Source organism: Podarcis filfolensis (assembly GCF_964270895.1).
Source record: "Podarcis filfolensis genome assembly, chromosome: 16".
In the NCBI taxonomy this organism is placed as follows: Eukaryota; Metazoa; Chordata; class Lepidosauria; order Squamata; family Lacertidae; genus Podarcis; species Podarcis filfolensis.
Window position 1 is genome coordinate 37507922 of NC_139620.1, and position 15324 is coordinate 37523245.

General features: G+C 40.5%; 2 protein-coding genes and 1 long non-coding RNA gene across 3 annotated transcripts in view; 2 read left to right on the forward strand and 1 right to left on the reverse strand.

Annotated features, from left to right (window-relative positions):
- The window catches only part of LOC310751270 (vomeronasal type-2 receptor 26-like), a 249162-nt gene that overhangs the window by 175154 nt on the left and 58684 nt on the right, over window positions 1–15324 (reverse strand). The gene's annotated exons all lie outside the window — the stretch shown is intronic.
- Window positions 1–15324, forward strand: part of LOC310751424 — a 226988-nt gene that overhangs the window by 43759 nt on the left and 167905 nt on the right. The window lies entirely within an intron of this gene.
- On the forward strand, window positions 260–6946 carry LOC310750923 (vomeronasal type-2 receptor 26-like; the record flags this gene model as incomplete). The annotated part of the gene is made up of 5 exons (XM_083589320.1): window positions 260–522; window positions 1981–2158; window positions 3445–4311; window positions 4931–5158; window positions 5940–6946. The coding sequence occupies 5 exons, from the start codon at window positions 260–262 to the stop codon at window positions 6876–6878; spliced, it is 2475 nt and encodes an 824-aa protein (XP_083445446.1). The 3' UTR covers window positions 6879–6946.

The following is a 15324-nucleotide window of genomic DNA, read 5'->3' on the forward strand; positions in this document are numbered from 1 at the left end:
ATAACTTTGGAACTAATAATTATCTCAAATTGCTGGGATTTATCATTCATCTTCCCTAATCCCCTGTACACTTTTTCAGGCCATGAACACAATCAATGTCAGTGTGTGAAAGTGTATATAAAATAAATCCTGTGTCATTCAGAGCCCACATGAGAAATTCTGAACATGCAGGTTTTTATGAATTAGATCATTGGCATTTTCCCTTTATCAAAATAATCCAGAGTCTTGCAATGCAGTTTATGGAGGATGACATACAAATATGACTTTCAACATCCCTGTTGGCCCCAAGATGGTAGGAACATTTCTGCTGCAGATTCTTCTCTTCCTGTGGCTACAGTTGCCTCCAACTGAGAGCAAGGAACACTCTGCTAGATGCACCATGATGGAGCCTTTCCAGCTTCCATACCAGAACTATCAGAGAGGGGACCTAATCATTGGAGGAATTGTTACCTATTTCGGCTTTTTATTTGAAGAAATGGATTTCCATGAGCACCCAAACACAAAGCTTATAGATGAACTTCTGTAAGTAAAATTTTTTATCCTTCATAGGGTACCCTTGGTGAGCTCATGTATGCTACAATTACACCAAACATACGTTAGCATGCTCAGAACACGTTTCACTGTGACTTTTATCAAGGAGGATGTGAAACATATATTTTCTTCTTTTTACATTGTGATCTGGTCATCTTCTTCTTTGTTGCTTTATTCTGCTTCTTGAGGTTTCTATATTCTGCCTGTTCTGCTTTCTCATCACCTGATCCCATGGCTCTCACCACTTTCTCCCAACTTCATCCTCATTCTCCCTCTGTGTTTTCTTTGACACCATTAACGTCTGGTTTTCCCTTGCAGCAAAGCTTTATCTTCATATTCACGATCACTATAATTTACTCTGACAGTCACAGATGAATGTGACATATGAATAACATAGAATTTGGATTATAGTCTCTGCTATACAATGTAAACCCTATTGAGTAAAAAAAAAAAAGTATCGATACTCAGTTATTTGCAGAGTAGACTCACTGAAATTAATAAACCTAATTTAGTCTGATCTAGTAATCCTAATGGTCCTTCTAAGAGTATGACTAACATTGGCTACAGTATTTTTTGTACAGCCACAATTTTATTTGAAGGAGGGAAGGAGGGAAACTCAGTTACTATGAAAGAATAGAATTTCAGACTTGGGAACTTCTCTTCCAGTGAGTGTCTGTTGGCTCCTGAAAGGAAATAAGGAGGTAAGAGGAGGATGTGGCAAACAGGTCCCCCTTCCCAAAATTAACATAGGAGGAATGGCGGTTTGCTTTAGCCACCTGTGAAGACCCTTTAATTTATGCACCAGTGGTATACACCTGCAGATCAGAGATTTATTTACATATGTGAGTTTCAGGATATGAATGCTCTGCACGAAATTAAATGCTTTTTAGATGCAATATTCTTAAAGCTGACTGAATATTGTCCATGGGGTCAACTATCAACTGTCGAGACAAACAATGGATATATAGGTTGTTTGTTAGCTTATTTGTTTTATTTAATCTTTTGGGATTTGCCAGAGAGAGCCAGAAAGTTACCAATGTGCTTAAGAGGGAGAGGAGGAGAATACTTCTGGCACGTAGTAAAGTGGTACCTCGGGTTAAGAACTTAATTCTTTCTGTAAGTCCATTCTTTCTGTAAGTCCATTCTTAACCTTTAACTGTTCTTAACCTGAGGTAGCACGTTAGCTAATGGGGCCTGCCGCTGCGCCGCCACCACACGATTTCTGTTCTCATCCTGAAGCAAAGTTCTTAACCTGAGGTACTATTTCTGGGGAAGGGGAGTCTGTAACCTGAAGCATCTGTAACCCAAGGTACCACTGTATAACTCTTTTATTAGTGACACACTGAAGTACTACCAGAATATTCTCTCCCTGGTGTTTGCTGTCAAAGAAATAAACGGGAACCCTAATATTGTACCGAATATGACCTTTGGGTTTCACATCTATGATAGCTACTTAAATGCAAGGATGACTTATCAGAACACCCTGAAACTTCTGTCCATCACAGAAAGGATTGTCCCCAACTTCATATGTGAGACGAAGAAAAGTAAGATAGCTTTTATTGGGGGACTTGACTCTGACATCTCCCTCCACATGGCTACTGTCTTAGGCGTCTACAAGATTCCACAGGTATAGTAAATGTGGGGGCTGTGAAGCTCTTTTGCCTTGGGCACAATAATTATCTTCTAGGTTCTCAATGCTTTCTTTTACTTTGGTTCATTTTTCTGAAAAAGGAAGTGTGAGAGGAAAATATATAAATGATACAAAACATCTGGGGGAGCTATGCACTAGTGGTTGGAGGAGAGGGGCTTTGGTGCTTGTCAGACTTTGTCTCCCATGTGTCACTGGGAAGCAGCAGGGAGGTTGGGACAGGGCAGATGCAGCAGCAGGAGTCTTCCTCCTGCTCCCAGGAAGCTGCCCAAGGCCAGCTGCAAGAGATCAGAGAAACCCTGCTCCTCCTAAGCAGTTCTGGCTAATCCACAGATTTCCCAGCTATTTTTCCTAATGTAATATATTTTTTGATTTCATTTTCACTAATGTATTCACTTTTGTGACCAGTGTCATTTTAGTACAAGTACAAATGTCAGAGGACAGCTGCATTTTGGTTCACCAATTGTTTCAGGAATTGTGAATCAGGTGGGGTTTTTTTTAATTATTAAGATGTTCATTGAACTCAATTCCTCTCCTATCTCTAGTTGTGTCTCATCAGAATGGTTCTAACTAACCAGGGGAGTTGCTTGTCCTGATTTTGTCCACTAGCCCCAACCACTTTTGCTCAATGGTCAAGGAGTCCAGGAAGTTCTGGAGAGCCACAGGTTTCCCACTCATGAAATATACCATGATTGTCACGGCCTAAAATTGGCCGCTGTTTCTTTAATATAAAAGGTACCCAGTCAGTATGAGTCAGCAGCATTCAATGAATTGGCAAAGTCCGCATGACTCATGCAACCTTTTACCTACATATGCCTGTATATATAGAGTGGTCATTGATTGTGTGTGGTGTGGGTTGGTAGAAAGCTGGTTGCGTTTGATATGCATAAAGCTGTCAGTCGTGGTTGGAGAAGACTTTCTAAGAATAAAAGCAGCATTCTGCAAAGTACTCTTTCTCAAGGACTCTTTGTGCCAACTAGGGTCTGAGGACCAGGCAAAGGAGGCAAAGGAGGTCAGAACGTTTTCTTTTTCAAACATGGACAATGATGTCCAAGGACAAAACAGCTTCTGAACTGACAATCCCTCCACAGTTCCGTTGAGCTGTACTTCTTTCTTCCCAAGTAACAAAACAAGTAGGTATAGGTCCAGATCTTGAATTATTTTAGTGGTGTACATCACCGCAAAGTATAGGAAAACTTGATGTCTTTATTTGTAACCATATGATAGAACTCTCCAATTCTTGTGGGATTGATTTCTTCCTCCAGATTGCTTACTGCGTATTAGCTCCAGTGAGAAGCCCAGAATTGCAGCCCCAGACATTCTACCGAACGGTGCCCAATGAGAAATATCAATATGCAGGGATTGTCATGCTACTTCTACATTTCCAGTGGACATGGGTAGGAATTGTGGCATCCGATGATGAAAATGGAGAGACCTTTATGCAAACCTTAGTGCCAATGCTTTCCTGGCATGGAGTCTGTACGGCTTTCAGTGAAAAACTACCAGCCTTATCTCAGGGTCTAGATAATTTCAGTTTCTTGGAACGCGTTCGGGCCAAGTCCTCTTTCCTGGTGGCCTCAGAAGTCAACATTTTGGTTCTGTGTGCAGAACCTCAGACCATTACAGTTGTGAAATGGATGCAATATTTCTTTTCATTAGCTGAAGATATTGCAGAGAAGTCTACAGGCAGTGTGTGGATTTTTACAGCCCAGTGGGCTTTCACTTCAGAAACAATGCAAAGGTATTACGATATACAAGTCTTTGATGGTGCCTTGTCTTTTGCAATTCACACAGAGAAAGTCCAGGGATTTAAAGACTTCCTTCAGACTCTAAACCCCAACTCTCCAAAGGGAGATGGGTTCCTCCATGCTTTTTGGCAACAGGCATTCAACTGTTTATTTTCTGCTTCCAATGAGAGCAATGAAAACACAAAGACCTGCACTGGCCATGAGAGTCTGGAGAGCCTTCCTGGGCATATTTTTGAAATGACCATGACTGGCCAAAGTTACAGTATCTATAATGCGGTTTATGCCATTGCACATTCTTTACATCAGATGCACTCATCCAGGTCAAAACGCAGAATGATGTCAGGCAGAGGTGGGCTTGATCCTCCAAAACTGCAACCTTGGCAGGTGAGATTTCCTATTCAGAATAAACCTTTGCAAAGTTGATCAAGAGAAAGGAGAATTGTTAAAAATTATGAATTTGTTTGAAAATACTAAGGTTTGTTTCTACCCATGACTGCCCATCCATTCTGTCCAGCAACACCAACTTTTTTCTAGAACCTGCATTTGTTTCTGCACCAAAGAGGAACATATAGGGCTATTTTCAAGTGTAATTACCTGGACAGTTTTTTAACTCGCTCCCAGTGATATTCATTGTTTGTATTGGAAGTGCAAGTTATGGTCACTTTACGTTGGTGGGGAAAAGTAAACAAAGAAATGGAGATCAGGGAAAGCCCACCATAAGCTGCTCTCCATTTCTTTGCCCCCTTCTCCCTGCACACCCACCTTGCAGGAGGGGCAGTTCCAGGGATTCCTGAAATGGCACCATTTTGCCTTTGCACACGAACCCCAGAGCTGAATCAGGCCAGCTGTACTTGCTAGAAATCCTTAGGTGCTCCAAATGTTGTAGACTGCACAGTTTTTGACTACTTTCCAATGTGTGAAAAATATTGATGGATACTTCTTGTTTCTAAAATCCATAAAAGCTCTCCTTTTATAAACTTTCCCTTTGTTTTCGTCTGCCTAGCTGCACTCGTTCTTGAGGAGTATCTTCTTCAATAACAGTGCTGGTGACTTTGTGTCCTTTGATGAGAATGGGGAATTAGCAGGTGGATTTGATATTATTAACTGGGTTACCTTTCCAAACCAAACCTTCTCCCGAGTGAAAGTAGGAAAGATAGTTCCACAAGAGTCACAAAATGTAGACTTCAGCATGGATGAGGGAGCCATCACATGGCACAGATCCTTTAATCAGGTGGGACCATTGGATTTTTAAAAATGCGGTATTGTAGGAGTAAATTATACTGACCCAAGTGAGATTTACATCTCAGAAGACAAGGGGAGGCTACGTTACCCATTTGTTTTGAAAGATTTAATGTCTTGTGGTGCTTCTCTGAGCCTAATAATGTATATGCTTCCTATTTTACCTTCTTTGTCAACTCCCTGTATTTCAAAGTCTGTTGTCTTCTCTGTCCTCTCTCCATCCTCCATCTTTAAAATTCAATATCCCTTCTCATTCACTCCCAAAATTTACATTACAGTTTATTTATTTATACAACATGCCTTTCTGGAATAATGTTAATCAGCCAACTGATGTCATTTTGGTTAAAACTGTGTTGTTTACAAGGCACGAGAGAGCTACATTTTCTCCTCTTTTTATGGCTAGGTGCTGCCCCTTGCCTTGTGTAATGATCGCTGCCAGCCAGGCTACAGCAGGAAAAAGAAGGAGGGGTTGCCATTTTGTTGCTATGATTGTGCTTCATGTCCACATGGGATGATTTCAAATCAAACGGGTAGGATTACTATTACTATTTTGAACATTGTACCACTAAGTGTTCTGACCAACTCTAGCTAAGGGCACAACCAAAGCCAATGTTTCTGATCACTATCTCCAGATGAAGGACAGAGTAGATGAAAAATCCATGCACTTTAGGCCCATCGAAACGTAGAGCCTATTGTGGATTAAGCATAGTGACTGCAGATTGTACAAACAGTTTTTAATATCCACTTATCTCTGATATTTTCCCCAACTTATTTGTTGGAACTCATATATTACTCATTTGATTTTTTCAGATGTGGATTATTGTTTCCAATGCCAAGATGACCAATTTCCAAACAAGGACAGAGATCAGTGCATCCCCAAACGCCAACATTTTCTTTCCTACACAGAACCTTTAGGGTTCGTTTTAGCTTCCTTAGCTCTGGTGTTTTCTCTGCTCACAGCTTTGATACTTGGCGTCTTCTCTAGGAATGGGGACACTCCCATTGTCAAAGCCAACAACCGGGACCTCACCTACACTCTGCTTACTTCCCTCTTGCTCTGCTTCCTCTGCTCCTTGCTGTTCATTGGCCAGCCTCACCCAGTGAGCTGCTCTTTACGACAAGCTGCTTTTGGCATCATCTTCTCCATTGCTGTGTCTTGTGTCTTGGCCAAAACCATCACGGTGGTTCTGGCTTTCATGGCCACCAAACCAGGATCCAGGATGAGGAAATGGGTGGGGAAATCTCTCACAAACTCGGTTCTTCTTGCTTGCTGCTCAGTTCAAACCAGCATTTGTGCTGCTTGGCTCTGTACGGCTCCTCCATTCCCAGATGTGGACATGAACTCTCTGCTGGAGGAAATCATTGTGGAATGCAACGAAGGTTCTGTCGCGATGTTTTATTCTGTCCTGGGTTATCTGGGATTCCTGGCCATGGTCAGCTTCACTATGGCTTTCCTGGCCAAGAGGTTGCCGGACAGTTTCAACGAAGCCAAGTTCATCACCTTCAGCATGTTGGTGTTCTGCAGCGTTTGGCTGTCCTTTGTTCCCTCTTATCTGAGCACCAAAGGAAAGCAGATGGTGGCTGTGGAGGTCTTTTGCATCTTGGCCTCCAGCGCAGGTTTGCTGGGTTGTATCTTTTCCCCCAAATTGTACATCATTCTTCTGAGGCCCGACTTGAACAGCAAAGACCACTTAATTCTGAGAAGCAAATAGGAATCAACTTGCATTAATGCTTTTAATTATTGCATTGTTTGCTGGCATTTATTGAATGAAAAGCAGAAAAAGTAATTCCTTGTATTTCTCAACTCTTATCCTTTTCATTCTTAGAAATAGCCTCCAACCTACATCTGTAGCAAATAAAGCTGAGACCAATTTTTAACTCCATGAAGTTGTTCTGTCACTTTGTTATCTTGCCAATACACTGATCTTCCATTCATAGGGTGCTAAAGGTATATCCCTTCATGGGGAGACATCATCAGCGTGAAACACGTAACTTCTGCCAAGGCTATACTTTATATATTTAGGTAAAAGCTATATTGTATTTATTTATATGTAATCAAGAAAGGCTGCTGATCTCAGAATGTAGCTGCAAAAGCCTGTATAACATGGCAGAACATTATGGACAATTAAGAGGTTGCATTTTTAATCCTTTCTGTCACCCTCCACCTGTGGATACACATGTCTGTACACATCCACCTGGCTTCACAATGTAAAGTTGTCACATTTCCAAGTGGGGCTTCAAAACAATTGAATGACATTTGTTACCCGCTGGTCCTCATCTGCCTACAAATGAGACCCAGATTCTCTGAGTTTATCTTCTCCATGTAGGGCAGATACAGAGTGGCTGTACTGAAGAACATTTCAGCTGTCAGGAGAACCTACAAAACCCCGCACAAAGTGCTTTTCAAGTGCTGATGATGTTCTGATAGTTCAGGCTTGCAAAGCTGCATTCATGAAACTATGGAAACCCCAACAAACATCTCTTGGGGGGCCCTGCATAGCTCCATATGTAGCTTTGTGAGGCCCCAAAGATCAGCTGATAGCAGGAGCTTGCAGAGCACCATGTTTGCTGAGTTTCAGGCCCAAGGACCAGCTGATGATTCATGTGGGGAAAATGGGTTCTCTGATGTCTCTGTGATACCAGATGATGGAGAGGTATGCTGCCCCACCCCCATGACACCTATGGCCCATGGGGGATGTGGGAGATGAGGATCCAGGTCACCCCTCACATCAAGTGCCCCATAAGATCACAAGATCAACCATGTTGTTTACAATAAAGCTTTAGCCAGGCATAGGCAAACTCGGCCCTCCAGATGTTTTGGGACTACAATTCCCATCATCCGTAGCTAACAGGACCAGTGGTCAGGGATGATGGGAGTTGTAGTCACAAAACATCTGGAGGGCCAAGTTTGACTCTCCATAAACTTATTGCTCTCCCTACTAAGAGGACCAGCTGAGACTTTGGCTGTGATATGATAAACATGCTCCCCACCCCTAAATCACTGAGAAGCTGATTATCAAAGAAATCTCCTGTAATTATCAAAGAAATCATGATCATTTCTTTGACTCTCTGGGGAGTTCCAGTAGCTGCATGAAAACTATGAATCAAAACTGGGAGATACTATTAATATCTCCTGTGATGTTCAGAGCTTCGCCTTACACCAAGGGCTCTGTCAGACTGATCACTCATTCTTTTCCCCGCAAAAATCCGGCTTTCGTAACCATTCCGGTTACGAAAGATGACAATGTGCAAAGAGATGAATTGTTGCCTAAAAAATTCCTCTTCCTCCTACCATGCTGTGTGCAGGATGGTACTTTCCATGATGTTGGCGTCAGTGCTCCTTCCTCCAGATGAGTGCAAGGCTGCAGTTGCTCCCTGTTCCATCCGTGACCCTCTTCCTATTCTTCACAAATATTTCCAGTCTGGAGATCTTGTTATTGCTGGCATTATGTCTCAAATCTATATAACTTCAAGCATAGCCTTCAATGAACCTCCTACACCTGAACTCTTCGATGACATTCTGTAAGGAAGTGTGTGTGTGTGTGTGTGTGTGTGTGTGTGTGTGTGTGTGTGTGTCTGTGTCTGCTTTAAAACCGTATTGTATATCTGTAATGAATATATTTCTGCATTTGACATATGATGAAGGTGATGCTCATTACACTAGTGGTCAAAATGGTGGAAAACTTTAGGCAAAGCTGTATTTCTAAGGGCTGATGGCTCATAAGAAAAGTATTAAATTAGAATGAACCTCTGCAGTATATCATTAGAAAGATAATCTAATGCAGAATATAATGCCAAAAGCTGTGTTGAATAGCCCTGACCTGAATCCAACAGAAAATCTGTGGAGCTGATTAAATAAACTTTTAGTCAGAAGCAACAAAAGAATAAAGCACAATTTTTAGAAACAATCTTGGTTTCACATTAAACCCCCTGGTGAATTAAAATATTTTGTTTACTCCATGGGATGCCACTGTAGAGCTGCAATTGCAGCAAAAAGTTTCTATGCTAACATAAATTGTGAAAAGTTATGAAATAACCTTATCATGGTTTTCTGTGCATAACTTTTTGTTTGTCTATTTGCTTGCTTTGGTGATCACTTGTAGCTGAGTAAAATTTGTCTTCCATGAAGATGGTTTTAACAGTGAGTCCGTATGTGACTGTGGAGACCAATTCTGGATCCACATGTCCTTCCATAGTGAGGACCTAGATTTCTTTCTTTTCTTTTTTTAATAAATTTTTTATTGGTTTTTCCACACATAATACAAAACAATACAACACAATACATGGACATACAAACATATAAACACATATACTTTCTTAACCTTTCTTTTCTTGAACCTTCTTTCAGCGACTTCCCCATACCTCCCCTTTCTGCATCCCTGTTATCAATCTTTTCAGCATCCCCTAATTTCAATATAACACTTTCTTTAGATCTTATTTCTCATATCCAATTGTTAATCGCTGCAATTCTATTTTGCATTACCCAAAACATTTTAGCATTCATTAATTTTACAACAGTTCTTAAGATAGATTTTAAATTTCTTCCAATCTTCTTCCACCGTCTCTTTCCCTTGGTCTCGGATTCTGCCGGTCATCTCCGCCAGTCCCATGTAGTCTATTACCTTGGTCTGCCATTCTTCCAGTGTGGGTAGTTCTTGTGTCTTCCAATACTTTGCTAACAATACTCTTGCTGCTGTTGTAGCGTACATAAAAAACGTCCTATCTTTCCTTGACACCAATTGGCCTACCATGCCCAGGAGAAAGGCTTCTGGTTTCTTCACGAACGTGCATTTAAGCACCTTTTTCATTTCATTATAAATCATTTCCCAGAATACCTTAATCCTTGGGCACGTCCACCAAAGGTGGTAGAAAGTACCTTCAGTTTCCTTACATTTCCAGCATTTATTACTGGGCATATGATAAATTTTTGCAAGCTTGACTGGGGTCATGTACCACCTATAAATCATTTTCATGATGTTCTCTCTCAAGGCATTACATGCCGTGAACTTTATGCCGGTGGTCCATAACTGTTCCCAGTCAGCAAACATAATGTTGTGACCAATGTCTTGTGCCCATTTAATCATAGCTGATTTAACCGTCTCGTCTTGTGTATTCCATTTCAACAGCAAGCTATACATTCTTGACAAATTCTTAGTATTGGGTTCCAATAGCTCTGTTTCTAGTTTTGACTTCTCCACCTGGAAGCCAATTTTCCTGTCCTGTTTGAAAACTTCATTTATCTGATAATAATGAAGCCAATCTCTTACCTTTGACTTCAATTTCTCATAGCTCTGCAGTTTTACTTTTCCCTCCTCCTGTTCTACAATTTCCCAGTACTTTGGCCATTTGGATTCCATATTAAGTTTTTTCACTTCCTTAGCTTCCATTGGTGACAGCCACCTAGGGGTTTTGTTTTCCAACAAATCTTTATATCGAATCCAAACATTGTACAATGCTTTCCTAACCATGTGATTCTTAAAGCCTTGATGAATTTTTACCTTGTCATACCATATATATGCATGCCAGCCGAATCTGTTGTTAAACCCTTCCAAGTCCAAAATGTCTGTGTTTTCAAGAAGCAGCCAACTTTTCAGCCAGCAAAACGCCGCTGATTCATAATACAGCTTTAAGTCTGGCAGGGCAAACCCCCCTCTTTCTTTTGCATCAGTTAATATCTTAAATTTTATTCTGGGCTTTTTGCCCTGCCAGACAAATCTAGATATATATTTTTGCCACCTCTTGAAACAATCCATTTTGTCTAAAATCTGCAATGTTTGAAACAAAAACAACATTCTAGGCAGGACATTCATCTTAATAACAGCAATTCGGCCTAACAAGGAAAGTCTCAAATTTGACCATACTTCTAGATCTTTCTTAATTTCTGACCAGCATTTCTCATAATTATCTTTAAATAGGTTCACATTCTTAGATGTCAAATTAATCCCTAGGTATTTCACCTTCTTTGCTACCGTCAAACCAGTTTCACTCTGAAACTTCTCCCTTTCAGCAGCTGTTAGGTTTTTATCCAATACTTTCGTTTTCTGTTTGTTCAATTTAAAACCTGCTACTTGACCAAATACTTGTATTAGTTCTAACACTCTTTTCGTACTAGTGTCTGGCTCTTGTAAAGTTAAAACCAAGTCATCTGCAAATGCTCTCAGTTTATACTGTTTAGCTCCGACCTGAATCCCTTTAACCAGCTGATCCTCTCTAATCATGTTTAGTAAAATCTCCAGGACAGATATAAAAAGTAGTGGGGATATTGGGCATCCCTGTTGTGTCCCTTTTTCAATAGCAAATTCTTCTGTAACCACATTATTTACAATCAGTTTTGCTTTTTGTTCGGAATAAATTGCACTTATACCATTTTCAAAACCTTGGCCTACCCCCATCCCTTGGAGATTCTTTTTCATAAAACTCCAAGAAATATTGTCAAAGGCTTTCTCCGCATCCACAAATATTAATACTGCCTTAGTATTAATATTAACTTCCAGTAACTCCATAATGTCTATTATATTTCTCACATTGTCTGACAAATGTCTTCCTGGAAGAAAGCCCGCTTGGTCTTTATGAATCTCCCCCACCAAAACTCTTTTCAATCTTTTTGCCAAAATGTCTGCAAAAATTTTATAATCCACATTAAGTAATGATATAGGGCGGTAGTTCTTGACCTGGTTCTTCTCAGTCTCTGTCTTTGGTATAAGTGTGATATAAGCTTCTTTCCACGATTCAGGTGCCTTCTTCCCCTCCAAAATTTCGTTACAGACCTCCTTCAACGGTTGCATAAGCCATTCTTTCAAAGCTTTGTAGTATCTGGAGGTCAGTCCGTCAGGTCCTGGAGATTTCCCCAATTGCATATTTTGAATGGCTCCCTCAATTTCTTGATCAGTTATCTTCTGGTTCAAAATCATTCTGCTTTGTTCAGAAATTTTTTGTAATCCATATTTTTTAAGAAATTCTTCAATTTCTTTTTCGTTCGCCGGCCCTTGTGCATAGAGTCTCCTGAAATAGCTCTGAAAACAGTTTCTAATCTCGTTTGGTTTATAGATGTTCTTTCCCTCCACTTCTAGATTGGTAACCGTATTCTGTTTTTGTCTCTTCTTCAGTTGCCATGCCAAAAGTTTCCCACATTTATCTGCCGATTCAAATGTCTTTTGTCTCATTTGTTTTATTTTCCATTCTATCTCTTGATTCATCAGTTCCATATATTGTCTTTGGTGAAACTTAATTTCTCTCAAAATTTCATGAGATTTTGGTTTAGATCTCAATCTTTTTTCTCCTTCTTTTATCTTTTCCATGATCTTATCCTTTCTCTCATTTTGTCTCTTCCTTTTTATGGCATTCTGTTGTATTAAGAATCCTCTCATGACAGCTTTACTTGCGTCCCAAACTATTCTTTTTTCCACTTCTGTTCTCAGATTTATCTCAAAATAGTCCTTAACCGCCTTCTGGGCCTTTTTATATATCTCTTCATCTCTAAATAGGGAGTCATTCATCCTCCATCTGAAGGAACCAGCTGTTGTTGGGTTCATTTCCATCTTTACAGCATTATGGTCGGAGCAAGTCTTTGGGCAGATTTCCACTTTCTTGATCTTTGATGCCATCCCACTAGTTATCCATATTTGGTCAATTCTAGTCCAAGTCATTTTTGCTTCAGAGAAAAATGTTCCCTCTCTCTCGAGAGGGTTCCTTGTTCTCCAAATGTCAATCAGGTTCATATTGTCAGTCATTTCAAAAAAGGTCTTAGGTAGTCTCCCATCCTTGGAGATCACCTGTTTTTGTGCTTTGTCCATATTTGTAGAGACCACTCCATTCATGTCTCCCATTAATATTACATTGTAATCCAAAAAGTCTATTAGCATCTCATGCAATTTCTTGAAGAATTCTGACTTCCCTTCGTTTGGTGCGTAAACTCCTATTATCAATAGTTTTTCTCCTTGTACTTGAATTTCAATTGCCAAATACCTTCCTTGTTCATCTTTAAATATTAATTTAGGGGTCAATTTCTCCTTTGCATAAATCACCACTCCTCTTTTCTTCACTTTATCCGACGAAATAAATTCTTGTCCTAATCTTTTATTAATAAGTAATTTTCGATGTACTCTAGTCACATGGGTTTCCTGTAAACAAATCAAGTCCAATTGTTCTTTTTTTAGGATGTGAAAGACTTCTCGTCTCTTCCTAGGAAGATTCAAACCATTACAATTCCAACTTAGAAAATGCAGAGACATCTTGTTATTTATTTGGTTACCCCTCCAACAGCACCAGGGAGATCTTCTTCCGATGATTTTTTAGCTCCAAAAGATAAGTTTGAAATATCTGGTAGATTTTCTGAGTCCGTAGGTTCCGCCGTTTCCTTGAGAAGATCCTCCTCATTCCTTGTCATGAACTGTTCTTTATCTTGCACTGTTTTTATCTTGATTTTCTTTCCTTTGTAGTTAAAAGACAGGCCTTGTGGGAACTCCCATCTGAATAGAATGTTGTTCTTTCTCAATAGAGTGACCAAATCCTTGTAATGTGTCCTCGCTTCCAGGATATTTTTAGGGATATCTGTAAAAATCTGCACACGCGAGTCTTCAATTTCCAGAGCTGTTTGAAAGTGTAAATTCAATATCTTATCTCTCTCCTCCTGAGATCTCAGAGTTATAAGGCAATCTCTTGGGCTCTTTCTGTTCTGTTTCCTTCCCAGTCTGAAAGCAGTTGTTATCTTAAATTCCTCCTCTTTCAGGCTGTCCTGCCAAAAGTCCAGAAATTCTTTTGTCAGATAGTCTATCAAATTGTCCTTTTCATTTTCTGGGATCAATCTCAGTCTCAAATTTTTATTTTTTCTCTGTAATTCCAATAAAGACAGGGCAGCATCATGTTCTTCCAGCTTTTTACAGACTGGTACTATCTTTTCCTGTGTATTTCCTGCAGAAAGTTTTGCTTCCTCTGCCGAAATTTTTGCCTCCTCTGCAATCTTCCTAGTTATTTCATTCTCTTGAACTAATTTATTTATAGTCTCTGTATTCAGATCCAATTTTGTTGATAATTCCTTCAACTGTTTGGAATTTTCAGTGCTCTGCTTTGTTAGCCCTTCTAGAGTTTCATTTATCTTGACTAATGCCTTTGTTATTGTTACTGTATCCATGGAGGGAGTTAAAGGGGCTGCAGGTGGTACAATTGAAGCTCTTCTCTTTTGTTCAACTTTACTCTTAGCCCTTGTTATTCTTTCCTCTGTTGGGCCACTTATATCCCAAGGTCTTTCCCACGAGAATCACTTTCAGCTGGAAATTTCCACAACCTTACAGTGAAAAGTAATGGCTATTTTCCTACAGCCTCTAGATGGAGCAGTTCAAAGCTTCCAATACAAAGTAACAAAAGTTCCCTTCCTAGGTAAACAAAGGTAGCAACCAAATATCCAATATCTTCCAAAATGTCAAATTGTATCTTTCCAAAGTTCCAAATTTGTAGCAAGTCAGGTCTTTAATTGTAATCCAGCAAAGCGCCTACTTTGTAACAAGTCTCAAATGACAGTTCTCAGTCCCGGTAACTCACTTCCAGGCAGTCCTCCCCAAGGGTTTAAAACGGCAGAGCTTTGCCCTTCTAAGCTTCTTTCATGCAGGTACGACAGATCATAAATCTTCCCCCCCTGCCCCTGCCTGCTAAGGGGGGGAACTGAGTCCAATGCCTGAGTCCGTCACTTTTAAAACGCTTTCTGTCAATTGCAGCTTCTTGTTTCGATGCTTTATTTACATGCAGTCCGGAGAAGGCAGACTTCCTTAATTTTTACCCTCTCCGCTTTCAGCCAATTTGTAATAATTTCCTTTTAAATTTGTTGCTCAGTCTTACTCACGGTAGTCCAATTTGTAATCCAAATGTCAGGAAGAAGTCGGCGCTCTCCGTCAATGGCGACGCGGCTTCACTTCACGGGCTGGGTAGCGGCTCTCAGCACCGCGCTCCCCGCTGCCACTCCGGAGCCTTTAAAAAGGCTCCTTTGCAGTAAAGGGGGGCGCTTAAGGTGCCCGCCGAGCCTCCTTGCTCTCAGGCTTCTGCGCCTGAGATTTTAGGGGTCCCCGCTTCGCCGTAGCGGTCAGACCCGAACTCGTGAAGCAGCCTCCCTGAGCGGAGCTCAGCGAGAGGCGGCCATTAGCGCTGGCGCCAACCGGAAGTCTCTTT